At 40.5% G+C, this 14,069-nt stretch overlaps 2 protein-coding genes across 4 annotated transcripts; both read right to left on the minus strand.

The window, feature by feature from the left end:
• Nucleotides 1-2,018: 2,018 nt before the first annotated feature.
• LOC112018078 (uncharacterized) lies at nucleotides 2,019-5,149 on the minus strand. Its single transcript, XM_065773453.1, has 2 exons — nucleotides 2,817-5,149; nucleotides 2,019-2,746 (listed from the first exon to the last, which is right to left on the minus strand). Exons 1-2 carry the CDS (start codon nucleotides 2,985-2,987, stop codon nucleotides 2,552-2,554), a joined length of 366 nt encoding a protein of 121 aa, XP_065629525.1. The 5' UTR covers nucleotides 2,988-5,149; the 3' UTR covers nucleotides 2,019-2,551.
• An 86-nt stretch (nucleotides 5,150-5,235) lies between these two features.
• LOC112018206 (putative UDP-rhamnose:rhamnosyltransferase 1) lies at nucleotides 5,236-8,854 on the minus strand. 3 transcript variants are annotated; one of them, XM_024050739.2, is made up of 2 exons: nucleotides 7,282-8,854; nucleotides 5,236-5,426 (listed from the first exon to the last, which is right to left on the minus strand). In XM_024050739.2, the coding sequence occupies exon 1, from the start codon at nucleotides 8,698-8,700 to the stop codon at nucleotides 7,300-7,302; it is 1,401 nt and encodes a 466-aa protein (XP_023906507.1). In that variant the 5' UTR covers nucleotides 8,701-8,854; the 3' UTR covers nucleotides 5,236-5,426; nucleotides 7,282-7,299. The 3 variants fall into 3 exon arrangements, with proteins under 3 accessions (XP_023906507.1, XP_023906499.1, XP_023906491.1); XM_024050731.2 differs by having other exon boundaries at nucleotides 5,236-5,485; XM_024050723.2 differs by lacking the exon at nucleotides 5,236-5,426 and adding an exon at nucleotides 5,506-5,861.
• Between the last annotated feature and the right edge of the window lie 5,215 nt (nucleotides 8,855-14,069).

A 14,069-nucleotide genomic window follows, 5' to 3' on the forward strand; every position in this document is an offset into this window, starting at 1 on the left:
AGAATATGATAGCAAACGAAGTCTCAAAGATGGCATCGTCAGAAGACGAGGCAGCGAGCATGGGCTTGGTTATGGAAATCCAAAAATGCCCAAATATTGAAGAAATTCCAACATTCGCAATCCAGAGCACAAATAGTTGGATGACACCAACCATATCTTTCCTCCAGGACATGAAACTTCCTCAGAATGCAGAAGAGGGCAAGAAAATCAAGAAAATGGTGGCCAGATTTACAATCCTTAATGACACTTTATACAAGAAAGGCTTCTCTATGCCTTATTTGAAGTGTGTCGACGAAGAAGAAGCCAAGTATATTCTGAAAAAAAATCCACGAAAGGATTTGTGAGGACCATGCTGGCCCTAGATCCCTAGTAAGCAAATTCATTCGAACAGGTTATTTATGGCCTACTATGCAGGTAGACGCAGTGGAGCTCGTCAAAAAGTGTGATAAGTGCCAACGGTTCGAGAATGTTCAGCGACTTCCAGTAGAGAAACTGACGACGATAACATCCCCATGGCCATTTGCGCAATGGGGAATCGACATCGTCGGTCCACTGCCCCTAGGTAAAGGTCAGGTAAAATTCTTATTAATTGCTATTGATTACTTTACGAAGTGGGTTGAAGCAGAGGCACTTATAACCATCACGGAAGCAAGGATCCGAGGCTTCGTATGGAAGAATATAATTTGCAGGTTCAGGATTCCACGGACGATCATATTAGATAATGGGCGACAGTTCGATAGCCAAGGCTTTAGAGACTTTTGTTCAGGCCTAGGTATCAAGAACCAGTTCTCATCTCCAGGGCATCCTCAGGCGAATGGACAGACGGAGGTGATGAATCGAACACTACTTAAGATCATCAAGACCAAGTTGGATGACGCAAAAGGTGCCTAGCCGAAAGAATTACCTAACGTCTTGTGGGCCTACAGGACCACAGCAAGAACCCCAACAGGGGAAACCCCCTTCAAGCTTACATACAGCACTGAAGCAATGATCCGAGTCAAAGTAGGAGTAACCAGTATCAGGCAAAAGGTATTCAATAAAGAAGACAATGACGATCGCCTGCAAATCAACCTAGACTGTCTGGACGAAGTGAGAGAGAAAGCTTCCAACAGAATAATGAAATACCAACGACAGATGACCGACTACTACAATAAGAGGGTAAAGCTCAGACGACTTGACATAGGTGACCTCAACCTGAGCAAAGTCACCACAGCAACTAGAGACTTTGCCCAAGGAAAACTTGGCCCTACATGGGAAGGACCCTATCGAGACGTCCACTACTCCAGGCAAGGGAGCTATCACTTGAAGACCCTGGACGGACAGAGACTCTTGAGGCCATGGAACATTGAACACTTGAACAAACACATGTATTCACTCCTGAAATTAATAAAAGAATTATTCAGCTGATGTCTCTATGTAAGCAGGTCTATTCAACTATAAGTCGCAAAAGCTCAGAAAATAGATAAAGTAACAAGATTCCATCTTGACGGATGTAAGTTACTAACGAATACAAAGAATGACAATATCCCTAAAAGGATGCAAGTCACAAAAGCTAAAAAATGCTAAGTAACAAGATTCCGCCTTGACGGATGTATGTTACTGATGAATACAAAAGAATGACAATATCCCTAAAATGATGCAAGTCATAAAAGCCAAAAAAGGCTAAGTTACAAGATTCCGCCTTCACGGATGTAAGTTACTAACGAATACAAAGAATGACAATATCTCTAAAAGGATGCAAGTCACAAAAGCCAAAAAAAGGCTAAGTAACAAGATTCCACCTTGACTGATGTAAATTACTGACAAATATAAAGAATGACAATATCCCTAGAAGGATGCAAGTCACAAAAGCCAAAAAAAGCTAAGTAACAAGATTCTGCTAGGACGGATGTAAGTTACTGACGATACTACAGAATCAGAACAACTAAAAATTTTTACTAAGTACAAGGCGCAGACGAGTGTAAGATAGCACAAGAAAATCATGAAAGAATAAGTCCACAATCACAACGGCAAGTAAGTATGCAACTACAAGTTTAAATTAAAGCCCAAAAAACGATGGGCAATTACCATTGTTTTTACATCTAAAAGCCCATAAACACTGGGCTAAAACTACTGCTCCCAAGGCAGATTAAAAGGAAATTTTTTTGAAATTAGATTTACAAAAAGCCCAAAAGATATACCGGGCAACAACCAAAAACAAAAAAGGAAAATTTTCACAAGTAACGGATTCAGGCACCATCAATTGTGGGGGCGGCACCAACAGGGGCATCGTCGACAGGAGCGTTCTCAGGGACATCACCTTTGAGAGCGGAGGATTGGGCAGCCTAGTCAATAGCCATTTCTTTGTCCACCTCTTCTAGGTCCAGGCTCTCCATATCAACTCCAGTAGGGTGCTTGGCTAGATACCTCCTGAGAAGCTCAAAACCTTTAAAGTACGAACTGAAGAGCACTATGTTATACTCATCAGTGGTTTGGAAGGCTTCAACAGATCTAGCAGCAATCATTTTGAGTGACTCCTTGGCACTTAGAAGTTGCTCGTCCTTTTCCAGAGTTAGCTGACGTTCAACTCGTCACTCGGGGTCTTGACTTTCTCCTTCAAAGTGGTGGCCTTGTACATAGAATCAATAAGGTTTTTCTTCAGCTTAGAATTCTCCTTCTCCAAAGCCTTCATTCTGGATGTGATAGACGCCACCTTGGCCCCTTGGGAGATATACTCGGAGGTAATGTGGAGACTTTCCCCCAACACCTGAAGAGAAATTGAAAATCGTTAGTAAACCGAGAAAGAAATGAAGACTAAAAGCCGCCAAACAATTTACCTGAACAAGTTTATGGACATGGCAAGTAGCAACGTCATTAAAGGGAATGCCTGAGAAAACCTTCAAATCTTCCGTAGTGACGACCCCATGAGCCCTGTCCATAGCCAATCTCTCGTCATCCCAGATGGTGGACGAGCCCGAGTCAATCTTCTCTTTTTCTTTATCTGACATGCGTTGCCTTTTTGAGGCAGGAGAAGGAAGCTCTTCAATCTAAGTTGAAGGAGAAGCCATCCTCGTCGTCCCAGTTCCAAAGACAAAGGGAGTTACGAAAGTAGCCGGGGTGACGGAGGGACCCTTCCTAGTGACACGCATTGTCCTCTTCCCTATCTTTGACAATGGCTCATCTTTCTTTGCCCTCATCTTAGCATACATGTCTTTGTTGAATTTGGTAGTCATTTCTGTGAAAGGGAAGCGCATAAAAACAAAAAAAGGGTGTACACATTAAAAAATCAATATTGATGAACCAAACACTTACTCTTTTTCCCTTCGATATCGATGTTGCGCAAGACAAAGGAGGACGGGTCAGGACCGAGATTATAGAAGGCAAAGGTACGCGGGTCTATAAGATTATCCTAACTTTCAATCGTCTTGGCGTATTCTATTGCCTGCTCAACACACTCGTTATGCTTGCTTTTAAGTTTAGACCTTCTCTTAACTACGAAAAATAAAAGGAGTCAATAACGATAACGTCACAATGCAACAGAACTAAAGTGGCAAGAAGAAATACTGACGCACCTAAAGTCGGGGTTCCCCACTGATGAAGCAACGTTAGGACATCACCCCAATCCCTGCCAAAGTGAGTCTCAAAATCATCCCCGGACACAAAGAAAAATCTTGATTTCCAGTACCTGAAGGACGAAGGTAAACCCCTGACTATCCTGGTTCTCCTCTCCTAGGGTACCAATTCATAATATCCGTATTCTTTAGATTCTTTCAAATGATATAGATAGACGAGTTCACCAACCTTAATCATGTCCCCATTGGTGGCCAACCATATCTCCATACAATTGACCAATATCCTCAAAGAATTGGACATAAGTTGCCCTGGAGCAATACTAAAGTATTCTAAAAGCTCCATCGAGAACGGATGGACGGGGAACCTAAGCCCACAAGTGAAAGCAGCCTCATAGAAGCATACTTCACCAGGGAAGAAATGGCAAGCCCTATCCTCGTCACTGGGCCGACGAACATGGACCCTCTCTAGAAATTGAAACCTATCCTTAAACCTACCCACGGTGTCAGCATCCAACCCACACATCTCCTCGAGGGCTTAAAAAGCCCTAACCACTTGAGGAGTAGAGACGGCTATATCTCTTTCCAATGGGCCACCGTTAGACAGTAACCCAGTCTCGAGTTCACTCGACCTAACTTCAGACATCTCCTTTCCCTCTCTCACCTGACCTTTGAACCAATCAATTGACTGACACAACAGAGGCAACAACTCGACTAATGCCACACCCAGACTATTTCCCTCAAAAACAAAACCCTCTAGATTTGGAAAAACACCCAAAGACCCTCCCAAACGTGCAAAAAGGAAGGAAATTGAGGGGCAAGCTATCCTAACCTCAAATCTACTAAACATGGAAATCCAGAAAAAACACAAAAGGAAACAATACAAGCTACATCCCCAAAAAATAAAAAACAAACAAAAAGAAAAAGAAGGGGGAAGAAGAAAGGAAATCAAAAGCTGTATCACGACAAAAAAAGGGAAAGGCAAAGCAGGAAAAAAAAGGTGAAAAGTACCTTAAAAATGGCGGACAAAGAAAACACCGCCGCACAGTGCACCAGTTCGGAGAAGAGTTGCAGAGTGAGATTAGCGAAGAAAATGCTCAGAAGAATGATTGGGAGTTTTTGAGAAAAGTGAAAATGAAAAAATGGGAAGGAGAGAAGTTTAAAACCAAGGCTCGGAAAACTGAGAACCAGTAGGAAACCCCATAGTCCCACAAATTGGAGCATTAACCCCACTAGTCAGAATATGCCACGTAAGCCACAACCTGTGAAGCGCCGCCACTATGCATTTAAAACACAGCGAAACCCCAAGAGTCACTAATAGCCCATAAACCTTTCATATTCTAAGGTCGTCATGACACATCACGACGACCACAGAATCGAGGGGCAACTAACGGGACCGACAAATCCATCTCCCAATGATGATCTCAACAATACAGACAAGGACATCGTCAGATGAGCCAAATGAATACCCACGTTACTGACGCAAACAACTCTGCCATTCAATACAGCCAATTATACCCGGAGCGGTTACAGAATCAGCTGTATGAGTCGTTGGAGTACATTGAAGCCACATAACAAAGCATAAAACGTTACTCAGAGGAACATTAAGGCCACCATAACTACTCCAACGGTTAGGAGCTGCAAAAACATATACAAGGCCCTCACAATATCAACACAAGGGACGAAGTACTCAGACAATTTTACTATTATTCTGTAACCCTGTTTTAATTTACAAAAAGATTTCTTTATACTGACTTTGGCATCAGAGACGTTGTAGCAAGCACCACACCGGTGACCATCTTTGAGGATACATTTATACAAGCTAGGGATTGATTCCATCTACCCACTCTGACTGACGAACTTACGCTTCATCACTACCTACAAGAGAACATCAGCCCAAAACCCACCATATGTACCAATTAACCAAACAATAATATCTGCCAAAATGAAGTGGAAGTTGTCATTGGTAACACTTTTATAAAGGAAAATTTATTGTTTCACACTTCCTGAACTACACTACTTCACACAATGTTCACATTTTTTCAAAGCTAAGTATCCACATGTTTAAAAAATGTCCACACTTTACACATGATTTAGAAACTGTAGATACAGTTTAGAAGTTAAAACTTAAAACAATCACAACCCTAAAGGAACAACGATGCTCCAAACATTTTTTTTTTTTTTTTTAAATCTCGTAATGGTTGATAAAAGAGAGAGTAACTTTTGGCGAGATTTTACTTCCTTTTTCACCTTTTAATTATTGATGGAGAGGCTTAGAGGCTGTGGTGGCGTTCAACAAACTCCACAATTTGTCTGCATATCAAATATGGTTGTCAATACGTTTTTTCAAAAGACGTTTTCCTAATTTTTGCGTTAATGAATTGAAACTGATCGAATAATTTCAGTTTTACATGAAAACAACAAGGAATAAATTGTTTTACGCCTCTCTACCCCACATTGACATAGCTCATACATACCGTTGTCTCTACTCCTAATCCTATTCCTAGCCATATATAGCCTAATCAAGTCACAATCACCTCTCCTAGCCCACACATGGCACAACCACAATTGCCGTCTCTATTGTTCATTGGTAAGTCTTTTATCTTTTTCTCTCTTCCACTCTCATTCGCAATCCTTCATTTATTTCTTCCTCTTTAATTTCTCTATCAATTTTTTTTTATAGAAAAATATCCTCTTATGAATGTTAGGTTTTAACATCCATTATTTTACATGAAAGGTTTCATTAAGATGATTGTTAAAAAAAACTATGGTGAATTTCATTCACATATCCTAAGGTTTGAACTAATCTCAACTAGGTCAATTTTTTTTTTTTTTTTTTAAATAGAGAAAAATGACTAATCGAGTAAGTTTTGAAAAATCTTGAACCTGATTGACATTAGTTCAAACCTCGTGATATGTTAAAGAAATTTTACCCAAAAAAATTAATTATTTTTTCTTTTCCTATGAAAAAAATTCCAAATAATATTTTCTAAACTAACATCTTTAAAGCATTTGTTAATTTTTCCTATTTTACATCAATACCTACAATTAGGGGTGTTTACCAAACCACACAAACTACAAAAGTCATACCATAACCGCCCACAAAATAGCATAACCGCACCGCATCACAAGTAATAATGCACCACACTATAAGGTGCAGTACAGTTTGCGGTTTTATAACAAGAAAACCGCACAAACCGCACCCTCTCTACATATTAATATATTTATTTTTTAATATTAAATATATTATTAATAATTTAATAACCCTAGTTTAAAAAAAAAAAAAAAATTAATAATCATAGCAAGCGTTGATTAGAAAAGTCAGTTCAAAATAAAGAAAAACTAACTTAATAGTTTAAAACTTATCAAAAAGGAAAAATTAGTTTTGGGCTGGGCAAGAAAGTCCAAAATTTGAAAAATATGCTGACTTCAAAATGCATCTTATACACTGCACCATATATGTGACCGCAAAAATGAGATGCGATACGGTTATGATTTTGGCTAAACTCTAAATCACATTGCATCACACCACACCGTACATGTGACCACAAAAATGAAATGCAGTATGGTTTTGGTTTTGGCTAACCGCATTATAAAATGCGATGCTAAAAATGACCAAAAACCACACCAAACCCTAAACACCCCTACCACAATATTAATACAAACATATCTGCATTTTTAAAAATAAAAAACTAGATGTATAAAAAAAATGAGGAAGTTAGAGTATCATTACCCTTTCTTTCTTTCTCTTTCACATTTTTGCATGTCGTTCAAGAAATTCAATAAATTTGTCTACATATCGATACTGTAGGTCCGTGTCTCCAAATATGGTAGTCATTTCCTTAGCTTTGTCCCGGTAAGTCTTTCCCTCCTCTTCCTTCATAACCAACGCCAGTGTCTCAGCTATGGAGTCCCTGGTAAATGACCCATCTTCCTCATTTCTAGGAACCTCAACTCCTACCAGCTTCTCTCCTAAAAACCTAGCGATTGGCCCTTGGTCCACCAAGAAGGGCAACATAATAAGTGCACGTCCGAATTGTAAAGCCTCTGCAACTGAACTCCAACCACAGTGAGTCAAGAATCCCCCAACCGACTCGTGAGCTAATATTCTTAACTGAGGTGCCCAACTCGTCCAAACAACCCCACGACCTTTTACTCGCTCCTCGAACCCTTCAGGTAGCAGCTGAACCGAGTCCCCACTGGCCGAGTCACTTTGCTTCCTTAGAGCCCAAAAGAATGGCAACCCTGATTGCTCTAGCCCAAGTGCCAACTCGGTGAAATCTTCTTGACTAGGTCGAACTTCACTTCCGAGTGCTATATAAACCACTGACCCTTTCTCTTGCTTGTCTAACCACTCAACAATTGAATTCCAAGTGCTATTACCTTCACTGCCACTGCTCTCTTGGGCCGAGGTTGGCAATAAGCCCACAGGAATTACAGGAATGTCATGAAGCTCTCCAAGGAGCTTCACCCATTCATTTTCGATCTCCATGCAAGTTTTGACAGCCAAGGCTTTGGTGCCTGATAACGCGGTCATGAAACGAAATGAGTCAGAAACACGGGAAGAATTTTCTTCAAAGGATTCGAAGAATTTCTTCGCTTCATACAGCCGAAACACTATTTTGGTTGGGAAAGAAACCCATTTGGGAGGGACCAGTAAGTGCTGGAGCTCCGTCGGTGGATCATGAGCGTCTTGATTTGTTGGTCCCAATAAACATACTGATGATGCCTTAAAAATACTGAAGAGGACTCGGGAGATGCCTAGCTTAGTAGCGATTGGTGGCAACCAGTGAGGGGCAAAGTCATGAATAATCCAATCAGGAGCTGAAGATTCTAAAAAGTGAGACAAAGGCTGTTCGAGACCATCGTGGGCTATCTTAAGGTTGGGGATTATGTGGTGTGCTACGTCCATGGTAGCCTCAGCGTTTTCTGGCAAGTTCTCTACACGAGGTAAGGGAAGTTTCACTAAAGTTATCAAGGGGTTTAAATGTGGAGGTATACTTGGGAGGCGATCGATGTTTCTTGGTGTGGATATGAATGAAATACGATGACCCTTTTGAGCAATGAGCTTGCTGAGCTCTAAAAATGGGATTATGTGACCGAAGGCTAACCATGGAAACATGGCTATGTGAAGCTTCTTGGGCTCAGCCATAGAGTTCCTGGGATTGGTAATGGTCTTCTAAATTCTCAGTTTATCTTCTCACTTTTTATGCTCTGCTAAGATAGAAAAAACTAGAAGAACAAAAATGGCATAATCGTCCCACACTCTGTGGGGTTGGTTTTATGACTTTTTCGATGGCATAATTATTGCTGTGGTTGGGCGAAAGTATGATGTGCCCTGATTTTGGGCTTTTGTAGTCATTATTGGCCACCGAGGCAAAGTGGCAGACACACAAGCAGGGACGGACCCACGTTGAACCCAAAAAAAAATTTTTTAGCAAGTAAATTTGCCCAAAAAAAAACAAGAAGAAGACTTGACCCCCCCTTTCTTTTTAACCCAGCCCCCCTCCAAAAATCCTAAACCATCCCACTGAGTCGCCAGCCCATGTAAATGTTAAAAAAATAAAAAAAAATAAAAAAAAAAACAAACAGAGTAAAAGCCCGGGCCCAAAAAATGATGCCTTGAAAATACTGAAGAAGACCCGGGAGATGCCTAGCTTAGTAGCGATTGGTGGTAACCAGTGAGGGGCAAAGTCGTGAATAATCCAATCAGGAGCTGAAGACTCTAAAAAGTGAGACAAAGGCTCTTCGAGACCATCGTGGGCTAGCTTAAGGTAGGGGACTATGTGGTGTGGTACGTCCATGGTAGCCTCTGCGTTTTCTGGCAAGTTCTCTACACGAGGTAAGGGAAGTTTCACTAAAGTTATCAAGGAGGTTAAATGTGGAGGTATACTTGGGAGGCGATCGATGTTTCTTGGTGTGGATATGAATGAAATACGATGACCCTTTTGAGCAATGAGCTTGCTGAGCTCTAAAAATGGGATTATGTGACCGAAGGCTAACCATGGAAACATGGCTATGTGAAGCTTCTTGGGCTCAGCCATAGAGTTCCTGGGATTGGTAATGGTCTTCTAAATTCTCAGTTTATCTTCTCACTTTTTATGCTCTGCTAAGATAGAAAAAACTAGAAGAACAAAAATGGCATAATCGTCCCACACTCTGTGGGGTTGATTTTATGACTTTTTCGATGGCATAATTATTGCTGTGGTAGGGCGAAAGTATGATATGCCCTGATTTTGGGCTTTTGTAGTCATTATTGGCCACCGAGGCAAAGTGGCAGACACAAGTGGATGTCGACAATATCCAATAGCACATACCTAAAAATGCTTTAGGAACGCTCCATGTAGATAGTAGGCCTTGTTGGACAATAATCACAACATGTGTGTTTTGGGGGGTGGAAGTAAAAAAAAAGAAAATATCGTCATTCAAGAATCAAGATTAAGGAATATGGTAAGATTAAAATTAAATTAATGCATAATAATAAAATTAGTATCTATTCAGTGTCAAATAAAATTAGACAACAGATGAATGAAAAGTTTCAACCCAAGCTTTGCAAATTACAACAATGGTGTTCACACAATAAATCACTCAAAGAGAGGCTACAAACTTAGAGAGAAAAGAAAGGAAATTTGAGAGAGAGAGAGAGAGAGAGAAGAAGAAAATTCTGGAAGAATAACTGTTGAACTATTCATTACAGTGATGTACAATATATATATACACAAGGATCAACCACGGCCTCACCAGAGATCCCTGGATTTACGGAATGGATCCGTAAATTATAGTGAGAAATTAGGAACTAAGCAATGGTTAATAACTACCTAACAGCCTGAGCTTATCCAACAATAGCTATACAAAACGCAACGTTTCATTTAAATATATTCACAAGTCTTTGTGTAACTAGAACGACATCGTTCTGATGAATTGTTGAAATAGCCGTTGGAAAAACTAATCGTTGGGCATGCTCTGTTCATCTTTATGACTACTTCTGGAACTACTTTCAACATCCCCCATCAAACTTAAGGCAAAGTCAGCCAAGAGTTTGCTACACAGAACCTGAAAATGGGGACCAGGCAATGGTTTTGTAAAAGTATCAGCGAAATTGTCATGGCTAGAGATGAATTTGATCCCCAAAGTACTCCGAAGAACACAACCCCTCACATAATGGTAATCAACCTCAATGTGTTTGGTTCTAGAATGAAACATAGGATTGGAGGCCAGAGCAACAGCAGAATTGTTATCACACCAAAGTATGGGAATGTGAGGAAGAAATAGCTTAAGTTCTTTAAAGAGTGTGCAAAGCCAAGCTAATTCAGCTGCTGTGGAGGCTAAGGCACAATATTCTGCCTCTGTGGAAGAACGCGAAACAATGGATTGTTTCTTGAAAGACTAAGAAATTGGGCTTGAGACAAGGAAAATCAACATGCCAGTAGTAGACTTTCTATCAGTGGGGTCACCAGCCCAATCCGCATCAGAGAAGGCTGTGAAGGTGAGAGGACCAGGAGCAAGATGTTTGCCAAAATGCAAAGTACCCCTCACATAACGAAGAACACACTTGGCTACCTCCAAAGGAGAAGTAGTGGGATGATTCATAAACTGGCAAAGCTGATGCCCACTAAAAGCTAAATCAGGGCGTGTGAATGTCAAGTATTGGAGAGCTCTCACCATACTTCTGTATTCAGATGGATCAGGTAAAACAGAACCATCAAAAAGAGTAAAATGCACATTAGGACAGCAAGAAGTCTTGGTGGGCTTGGAATTCTCCATTTTGAACTTGTGAAGCATGTCAAGGTATATTTGGATTGGCATAAGGTGAGTCCAAATCTGGAAGGCATAATTTGAATGCCTAAGAAATAGGAAAGAGCACCCAAATCCTTAAGCTCAAAAGCTTGACTAAGAGCGGTGACAAGATGAGAGACTTAAGAGGATGAGTTGCCTATGCTGATAATATCATCAACATACTCAAGGAGATAAATGATGATCTGATGAGAGTGATACACAAATAAAGAGGAATCAACCATGGAAGCTACAAAACCAAGATGCAACAACTGAGAGGCAAATCTATCAAACCAGGCTCTAGGGGCTTGTTTCAAGCCATACAATGATTTATGTAACTTGCAGACATGATGAAGGAAGGCATTGGAGACATCCAATTGCCTGAGAGGCCAATGAAGACTCACTGCTATGGAAAGAACAAGTCTCACTGTAGCTGGTTTCACAACTGGACTAAATGTCTCAGTGTAGTTCACATCAGCCTGTTGATGAAAGCCCTTTGCAACCAATCTGGCTTTATAGCAAGCAATGGTGCCATCACTGTTTAATTTCAGCTTGTACACCCACTTGCAACCCACCAAATTGATGCCAATAGGAGCAAGAACAAGAGACCAAGTTTTCTGTCTTTGAAAGGTAGAAAATTCTGCATCCATAGCTTGAACCCATTGAGGAAACTTAGAAGCAACCTAGTAGGATGGAGGCTCAGTATGAGTGTAATCAAGGGTAGCCTTAAAACAAAGTTTAGGCTTAGTGATGCCATTCTTGGATCTGGTGGTCATAGGATGGGAATTAATAGGTGCATAGGTAGAGGCTGAAGTATTATGTGAAGGAGCAAGGGGCAAGGAAGGAGAAGGAGCTGAGGCAATAGGTTGTAAAGTGGCAGCCAAGTGTATAGGCTGAGGTTGGGATGGAAAGGGAGAGTGAGACTGAGTAGGAGCTAAACTAGGACTAGAGATAGATGGGATATGGGTAGAAGTCGAGGTGTAGGGACCCAGGATAGAGGGCTGATTGGAAGAGTGAAGAAACAAGAGATTAGACAGCCATAAGTCTGGAGTTGGTGGATAAGAAGGTGTGGCAGAAGGAGATGTAAGAGGAAAAGGAAATTTGTGCACATTAAACAACACATGCTTGTAGGTATACAACTTGTTAGTGAGTAAATCAAGACATAAGTATCCCTTAAAGACATTGGAATAGCCTAAGAAGATGCATTCTGCTGTTCTGTGATTAAGTTTGTGTTGACTGTATGGTCTGATGTAAGGGTAACAAGCACAGTCGAAAACTTTAAGAGAAAAGATATCTGGATTAGAACCATAGAGTTTAAACCAAGGTGAAATGAAGTCTAAGGTGGCTGTAAGAAGGAGATTGATAAGTGTCAGTGCAGATTGAACAGCAAATGACCAGTATGTGGAAGGGAGAGAGGCTTGGGAGAGTAAGGTGATTATGGTTTCAATTAGGTGCCTATGTTTCCTTTCAACTAGACCATTTTGTTAAGGAGTGTAGGGACAAGAAATTTGATGTTGAATCCCATTAGAAGACAGAAAAGACTCAAAATACTTGGAAGTAAATTCACCACCCCCATCTAATCTAAGAACTTTAATGGTGGAAGAAAATTGTGTTTTAATCATAGCATGAAAGATGACAAATTTAGAGTAAACCTCTGATTTATTTGTGAGCAAGTACATCCATGTAAAACGAGTGAAATGATCAACAATGATGACATAATATTTGTAACCATTTATTGAATCAAGAGGTGCAGGACCCTATATATCTGTATGTACAAGTTCAAAAGGAGAAGTAGCTACAAACCTAGAACTAGGAAATGGAAGTCTGTGCATCTTGCCATGGAGATAATGAATATAGGAATTAGCAAGATTAACACTATTAGGAGAAGACATTCCATTATTATGTAAAACATGTCTAAGAACTTGAGAATTAGGGTGACCAAGACTACTGTGCCACAAGTGCCAGTGGGAATGAGACAACTTGATTGAATTACACAATTTTTGGGGAAGAAGAAGCTTAATGGCCTTGTGAGGATAGATGGGTAAACACCACCTTCGCTCCTGCCTTTGTAAAGAATTGTCCCCGTTGCCAAAGCCTGAATTAACAAAGTATTTGCATCAAAGTAACAACTACAATTATTATCACAGCAAATTTTGTGGACAGATGCAAGGTCAGAAGCAATAGAAGGAACCCTTAACACATTTTTTAAGCTGAATAGTACAATTAGAAAAAGGAATTAGTGAATTACCTATATGAGTGATAGGCAAATTCTGTCCATTCGCAATTGTGAGTTGTTCTTGACCAGTGTAAGGTTTAGGAAAGTTTAGGTGGTTAAGGCTAGATGTGACATGATTAGTTGCTGCACTATCTGCTAGCTAAGGTTGCTCCTGAGTTAACAGATGGTTGGATGCAGTGACCATAGCTGCTAACTTTGTGGGTGGATGCTTGCCTTGATAGGCATAGTCCATCCTATGGCAGCAATCAATGGCTGTATGACTTGCTTTACCACATATTTGACAAATAGGCCTCGCTGCTCTGGCATTAGGACCTTGAGACTGTGGTGAAAAATGATTAAATTGACTTGAAGATGGGCCTGGACCTCTGCCTCGGCCTCTGACATTGTTGCCTCTTCCTCTACCTCTATTAGCATTATTTGACAAATTGTAGGTATGAAAATTACCACCAATGTTATTGAATCTTGGTGTGGAGTTAACTGCCATTGCAAAAGTGGAGTCTTTGAACTCCATT

The sequence above is a fragment of the Quercus suber genome, unplaced genomic scaffold, assembly GCF_002906115.3.
Source record: "Quercus suber isolate HL8 unplaced genomic scaffold, Cork oak 2.0 scaffold_75, whole genome shotgun sequence".
NCBI lineage: Eukaryota > Viridiplantae > Streptophyta > Magnoliopsida > Fagales > Fagaceae > Quercus > Quercus suber.

Coding starts and splice junctions, on each gene's coding strand:
- LOC112018078 (XM_065773453.1), bottom strand. CDS start 2,987: ATGTCAGATAAAGAAAAAGAGAAGATTGACTCGGGCTCGTCCACCATC. Junction 2,747..2,816: donor ATGTCCATAAACTTGTTCAG/GTAAATTGTTTG, acceptor ATTTCTCTTCAG/GTGTTGGGGGAAAGTCTCCA.
- LOC112018206 (XM_024050739.2), bottom strand. CDS start 8,700: ATGGCTGAGCCCAAGAAGCTTCACATAGCCATGTTTCCATGGTTAGCC.